Source organism: Episyrphus balteatus, chromosome 1 (assembly GCF_945859705.1).
Source record: "Episyrphus balteatus chromosome 1, idEpiBalt1.1, whole genome shotgun sequence".
NCBI lineage: Eukaryota > Metazoa > Arthropoda > Insecta > Diptera > Syrphidae > Episyrphus > Episyrphus balteatus.
Genome location: NC_079134.1, coordinates 159,915,610 through 159,923,235, shown reverse-complemented (window position 1 = coordinate 159,923,235; position 7,626 = coordinate 159,915,610). Strand labels below are relative to the sequence as shown.

The window sequence follows — 7,626 nt, the reverse complement described above, 5'->3', positions numbered from 1 at the left end:
ATTGATTAAAACAACGAATTCTCTTCCATTATCTTTTTCCTTTAATAATAATTTCGTTGGAAGTTCGCGAAACTGTCAAATTTGTAGTGCGTGTTAAAATCAGTGTAAAAATATGTGTAGATTCGTATTAAAAGACGAAAAAAGAATCAATTCGTTGGCAAAAAAACATCAATACTTTTTCCGTTAGAAAACGTTTAAGAAAAAACTATTGCCGGCTCATCGACGGTACATCAATGTTTTGATAATTTTTTTTTTTAAGTTTTCTTAATTTTAATATTTGTATAAACCTTTTTATGTCAAAATATTCATTAAAATCGGTTGTGTCGTTTACATTAAGAAATCGGTTCTATGGCAAGTAGGTACCGTTAATAACGGTTCAAAAAAATATTTTTCTTATTTCAAAAGTGCGTCCTTATTTGCAGCATTACATGTTTTTTTCAAAGCAAAATCCTTATCCGTTTTTGAGAAAATTGCAATATCTCGAAAACTTTATATTGGAGATATCCGTTAAAAAGGAGACATTAAAATAAAATAAAATAAAATAAAATAAAATAAAATAAAATAAAATAAAATAAAATAAAATAAAATAAAATAAAATAAAATAAAATAAAATAACGGCTCTTGGAAATCACGTGAATCACGAAATGTACAATTATTGGCACCCCCTACCAATAATAAAGACACTAGGTACTTTATATGGAACGATATATTGGCAGCCCTTTTTAACCAACCATTGCTTTTTAGCCAACCATTGTACTTATTTTACTTTCCAAAAGGGCCCCAAATTCTTGTGTGCCCAAGGGCCCCAAGATAGTTAAAGACGGCCCTGGTCATGGTTACATTACTTCTGCTGAAATATTTTTGATCTGATTCAATAGCTTGAACCAGAGTTGTAAAAATTATAATTGAAAAAAAAAAAAAAATGAATTTCAAATTAAAAAAAATAAAATGCACGACTGAGGTCGCACGTACTTGCTCTTGCAGTTCAAAGCACTTTTATGTTAGTCTACTTGTAGATTTTAAAAGTTGGCTCTTAATTTAAAAAAATTGATATTGGGGAAGAGCCGACATTTAGGACATGAAATTTTTTTTTTGTTGTTTGACTTTTTTGAGAAAAAATAAAAATGCAGTTTTATTTCCACTGCTTTAAATATTACGTTTACAAAGTTTAATAAAAATCGTTAGAGCCGTTTTCGAGAAATTCGCTATATCGTATTTGTTTGTATGGGAGATATACGTTCTAAACGAGATATAAAAAAAAAACAAAAAAACGAACTTTCAGAATTCCATAAAAATCATCTGTATCAAATTTGAAGAAAATCCGTCCACCCGTTTAGGCTGTGAAAATGTGTACAGATGGACGCACAACCGCACAGACGCACAGACGTACAGACGCACGGACGGAATTGCGAGACCCACTTTTTTGGAATTGTTGGTTTTGATTAAAACCTCAAATTTTTTTTCGACACGAAACCAATACTTGCCCTATAGAGCAAGTAAAAAATATGTATTGCAAAAAAATTTGCATAAAAAACTATTTATTGTAACTGAAAAAACTGTATTGTAAAAAAAATTGTGTTGCAACTGAAAAATATTTGAATTAAAAAATATATTTGTTGCAAATAAAAAAACTTTGCATTAACAAAAAATTTTACTACAACTGAAAAATATTTGCATTGAAAATAAAATTTTCATTGCAGATAAAAATATTTTGTATTTGCATTAAAAAAAAAAATTATGGCAAAAACAAAATTTTTTGCGTTGAAAAAAAATCTATACAAAATGTGGGCATTCTAATGCTTCTTAATTACCTACTTCCATCTACAATGCAAAATGTATATCAAAGAAAGAGAATCTTTTTAAATTATGCACATAAAATTAATGAGAATTTCATTCTTAGAAAATACAATTAAATTTATTTTAAGTAAATTCTTATTAAAATTGAGTTAATTTTGATTTAACAGAGTTTCAACAGATTCCATTTGTTTTTATTAGAAATCTTAGTTTTATTAGAAATCTTAGTGCATCATCTTGATTTTAAGTGCACTGCTTTGCTTTGGTATATATGTTGAAAAACAAAAACAAAATATAGCGTTTTATTGTGTTTAACAAGCCTTATAAAACGTAGAAGGTGCTGAGCAAAGTATTTTTTAAGAGTTGGTAGTTGGTATTTTTGTCAAACAGTGTTACTAACGGTACTTTTCGTTTTCTTGCTCTGTGAAATGATTTCACTGATTTCAACGAATTTTTTATAGAAGTATTTAAGTAACAGTAATATTAAATTTTAAATTTAAAAAAAAAAACATTTTTGGATTAAAATTTTTTTTTTTGAAAACGGTTCAACGAATTTTAGTGAAATTTTTGTTTTAGGCCTCCAAAAAATATTTTTTTTCTTAATGTAATTTTATTTTTTTTTTTAATTTTTAATTTTTTTTTAAATGAGAGGATTTATAAAGAGTTTATGAAAAACATAACTCCATTTCACCAAAATAAAATTGGACATTTTAATAAACTTTTGGTTTTTTCACGGCAACAGTTTCACCGATTTCGATAGGTTTTGCATTTTATTGACGAAGTGTTTCAGTACCAGTTGCAAATCCTCTCATTTCTCTCAAAAAGAAAATTTAAAATAGACTTTCTCGATTCCTTATATTTTAAGATATTATTTTGCCAATTTTTATTAGAGTATATTATAATTAATATTTTTAACTATTTTTCGCGTGTTATATTGAAAAAATATCCATTTTTTTAAGAATTATAAATATTTTTAAAGTGCTCGTTTTTAGTCTCATTCGTATCAGCATTACAAAATACTTTAAAATCATTGACCTACTATATATGGACTGCTAGTCGTTTGACTTTTCCATACAAAAATTGAAAAAAAATGATTCCACATCTTTCTAGCTCTACTAGCGGTATAACCTTAGACGGCGAAAAGAAGAAACTTTTAGTGAATGACATCTGTCGTTAAAAGGTATGTGCTTTCTCTGTTTTTCTATATTTGTTCCTTTCGCACTTCGTCAAAAATGTTGCACTTATTCTCCGCTTTTTTTTAGGGCGCTAGTATCGCGAAGAAACAAGTGGAACCAACCTGAATATGCTTCTAGCAGTCCATATATATTAAGTCAATGTTTAAAATAATGTGTCGAATGGCTAGACTGCAGAACATAAATTTTCTAGCTTGATCAAACGTCACCTCCAGCTCTTTTTTTTTGGTTACTTTGAAATTTAAAGTAACGGTAGATATTCCAGGTTTTAAATTTTCTAATTTTATTACAAATTGAATTTATTTCAATCCCATAACATCAATAAGAAACAAATAAATAAAAATTAGAACACGTATACGCCACAGTGCACGTGGACAACATGCAACTCTGGTCTAGGTGTCAACACACCCAAATCGAAATTAGTACTCAATAATAATTGAACAAAATCTTCTGTCAATTCAACAACACATACTTCGTCTTTCATAGTCAATAATACTATTTTGCTTGAATGTAGCAAATGCGCCAATCAGCGGCGGGGTCATTTAAATTCCATATATATTTCAAACTATGTAATTGTATACAATAATAATGAAAAAAAACTATATAAATTGCAAAAAAGGTTTTAGAGTTCTTTAATTTGACCAAATTCGTCAGCCACTCTATAAAACCAGCTCCTTTAAAACATACATTAGTCCAAAGCATTTTTAATAGAATTTTATAGAATTTCCATTTTTGAAATATTTTTAAGAGGAAACTCAATTATGAGATATATGGTCAGTTTTATTCTTGTCCGTTTAGGATTAAGGTATAGAATAGCGAAAATTAAAGGAGATGGAAGATCCTTTAAAAGGAAACAGGTGCAAAATTTCTACCCAAAAATGAAAAAATCGACTATCCGTCCAGTGGATTCTCAGCAAGTACCATCTTCCGGATTCCTTAAAAAGACGACTGTGCTCCTTGCACATCTAAGATATGATGATATCATTTCCCGTAAAACTTGAGTGCAGTCCAAAGTCCATTATGACCAAATATTCGGCCTTATTCTGCTATTCGATTCACCTGAAAGTCTAAGATAAGAAGATTCTGAATGGGGGCTAAAATTTAATTTAAGTGATTTTTTTTTTCTTTAATATTTGTAAAACAGACGAAAACAACTATTTGCTTTCGAAATAGAGGAACGAAATCTTTCGATTCACGTGAATCGAATAGCAGAATAGGGCTGACTTATGTACATTGCGATATGCGACGTCTATAGAAAGAATCAAGAGATCTACCACTTTTCAACCAGGGAACAAAGTGGTTATTGACAGTGGTTATTGTATAGAAGACGAAGTACTGGCTATCATCAATTAGAGTAGATTCTCACCATAGACGAGGTCAGAGGGTTACTCTGTCCACAGGTATAACATTGAGATGGTCAAAGAAATTGTTTGCCTTGATCTTGATAATCGTGGTTTCTTTGGACTGAGAGAGCAGTTAAGGAATAAGACTTTATAGTTAAACACTAATTAAAATTATTTTTTCTTTTCTCTCTTCCAGAAACTTTTTTGTGCAAGTGGAGGATCGGAAATCACCAATGAAAGTCATTCAAACTGGAGTTGCTCAATGATCCAAACTTGGCCCCTTTCTATACAGCATCCTGACATCAGACTAACCGCCTGCAAGTGAGTGCGAGAACCTGCTTTACGCGGACGATTCACTCACATACTGCAAGTCCATCTCGCCAAACATAGCTGCCAGGAAAGTCGAAGCTCACATTCGGAAACTGTATGAGTTCTACAGTAAATGGGGTATCCGGATCAACTCATCCAAGTCGGAACTATTGTGCCTTAGACGATCAGGAGGAAGAGGCAGTCGATCGGCTGGAAGCTGCAGAAGCATCACATTGACACTTCCAGATGGAACTAGATTGCCAGCCAAACGCAGCGCCAAGTACTTAGGAATCAACTTTAACGAGCTCCTCAGATTCAACAATCACTCCCGTTTGGTCCTCAAAAAAGCCAACTTTGCCTTCCATCGCCTTCACCCTCTGATGAAAAAAAGAACAGGATTAAGTCAACCAACGAAACTCTTGATCTACAAGCAGCTTCTGCGGCCTGTCATTGCCTACAGCTTTCCGGTATGGTATACCATCTAAAAGACAGCCATGAAGGAACTACAAATGTTCGAGAGAAAAATACTGAGGATGTGCCTGGACTTTACTTCGATCGACAGCGACAAAAATACTACAGCAACAAGCGACTCTACGAGGAAGCAAAAATCATACCACTAGACAAGTATCTACTGCGATCGGCGAAGATACTTGTAGGAAATATCGCCAACCACCCCAATCAGCTGATGAGAAGAATGATAGCCCAACAACGACATCCGGAACCTAGGTACCTTTGCGGGATATACTGGATGAGCACATAATTTCAATGGACAACGAAAAAGCAGTTAACTTTTACGCCGACACCCAGTCGGCACACTATCGTGGCTAAACGCCAATCTAACCAACCCAACTCAACCAACCCCACAACTGGACATCCGGGTCTGAACACCCCGAGGACAACCTAGTCAGCAGACTTTTTAAATTAAGTTTATCCATGTATAATATTTATTTATATTTTATAACTTAGTCATTGTATAAGGTTAGGCCCCTTCTGTGCCAACAAAATTTTATATCAACCAATGTATCTTAGAAATAAGTTAATTTTAAGTCAATTGTAAATAACAAGTTCAATAAACTAAATTGAATTGAATTGAACTTTATAGTTAAAACCGGAGTATGCTTTTTAAAACACTATTACTAACCCATTGCACAAGAACGTTAGAACATAAACGCTTCTACTCCTTAAATCTTCAAAGCCAAACTATAAAATAAAAAAAACCGATGATAATTTCATCATCGATGAAGCGACACTTTGAAGTTGTTCTCCAACGGCTCTAGGTTCAAATATAAAAGCGGATAGCAAGAGCGAACGGAATAGACCAATTTCCAAATATAAAACAAAAAAAAGACATTTCTATGCAACTAACTACTAAAAAATATATATATTTCATTTTCAATGAATCTTGCTAACATGAATCAGGTCTTTTTTTTCTTATAAATCTATCCTGGTGGCCATTTCAATTGTCTTCCACCCAAAACATGCAAATGCAAATGATAAACACTCTGACAACCATGTTCACCATTATTTACAACCAAACGAAATCCTTGAGGAGCACTTTCTTTCCCCAATTGTCCAGCAACTCTCATCAAATGGCCAAGCATGTTGGTGTCTTCTTCTGTGCTACTTTCTAGCATTGGTATTCTGTATTTGGGGATGACTAAAAAATGAACTGGAGCTTGTGGAGCAACATCGTGAAAAGCTAGGCACTTGTCATCTTCATAAAATACCTTAGCAGGTATTTCTTTAGAAATTATTTTATCAAATATTGTTGGTTCCCCTCGGGATTGACCTTTGGATGCTGCTGCTTCTTTGGCTTTACGTTCTTCGCATTGTAGTTGGATAGAAGTTGTTAGATGGCGAGCAGTGGAAGAGTTTGTTAACAAATATGGTAGATGTGATTTTCCTGTATGAATTAAACTGGAGATTCTATTCATTGTAGGATATTGTAATAAATTAAACTTTAAATAATTTTTAAATTGTTTTTATTTTCATTTGTACAAGAATTTAGAGAAATACTTGACTTTTACTGATAACAAATGTCAAATTATTTGACAGTAGAAAATGGTTTGTGTATTGGATAGAGGAAACTGAATGAACGCATTCAGAAGAAAAAAAAGGGAATTTATTGATCCCAAAATATATATTTTTTTAACGCTTGCATCGGAAACGCCTTGCAATTTGCCAATAATACACCTTTAATTTTGATTTTTCTTAAAAGTTTTACCATTTATTTTGTCTTTTACACGATAATTCTCACTAATATGACCAAAGTTTTGCAGGACTTAAAGTACGTTTAGCAGCAGTTGTATGGGTTCAACCTTGGTTCAGAAATTTAACTTGCCGATTTCAGCGGATTATCTGTGGTTCAACTTTGGTTCAAGCATGGAGTTGGCAACTTTTAATGGAGCTTAAACCAGTGCTCAACCCTAATTTTACCACCGAATTTAGGATATAAAAGTTGCTGAACTACGGATTAAATATTTGTACAACAACTGTAATCCCTTATGGGGACTTTTCACCAGTCGATTTCAGCCACACGATATGTCGGTTGACTAGGATTTTTCTATGCAGACTGACACTTTAGTCGCCTGCGACTTACGTTCACACAAGTCGAAAAGCTTCGCCGCACGGCAAAAATCGACTCGTGAAAAGTCCCTATTACAGTTGTTATTAAAATAGGTGTGTTTTTTATTACCACCGGTCTTAACTGGACAAAAAAAATGCCTCGGGGCTTAACCTGAAATCTTGGCAGCACTGTATATTGAATGTTCCGAAAACAGCAAACTCAACAAAAATTTAGAGTTGTCATATTTTTCGCTTTCGTCATTTTCTTGTATTTTTGCATGTATGTTTTACAAAGAGATACAAAAATGTATGCTAGCAAAACTATTTTAATACATTTTGTCCTTCCAAACGTGTGTTTCACGTTTTTAAACAAATTCTAAACAATTTATGAAAAAAATTAGTTTGGTAGCACAGATTTAAAA

The 7,626-nt window shown here is 32.5% G+C and overlaps 1 protein-coding gene across 1 annotated transcript; it reads right to left on the bottom strand.

The window, feature by feature from the left end:
- Positions 1-6,002: 6,002 nt before the first annotated feature.
- LOC129905522 (histidine triad nucleotide-binding protein 1-like) lies at positions 6,003-6,690 on the bottom strand. Its single transcript, XM_055980991.1, has one exon. The coding sequence runs from the start codon at positions 6,571-6,573 to the stop codon at positions 6,079-6,081; it is 495 nt and encodes a 164-aa protein (XP_055836966.1). The 5' UTR covers positions 6,574-6,690; the 3' UTR covers positions 6,003-6,078.
- Positions 6,691-7,626: the final 936 nt, after the last annotated feature.

What these genes read in the sequence shown, in the direction of transcription:
- LOC129905522 (XM_055980991.1), bottom strand. Translation starts at nt 6,573, where the DNA reads ATGAATAGAATCTCCAGTTTAATTCATACAGGAAAATCACATCTACCA.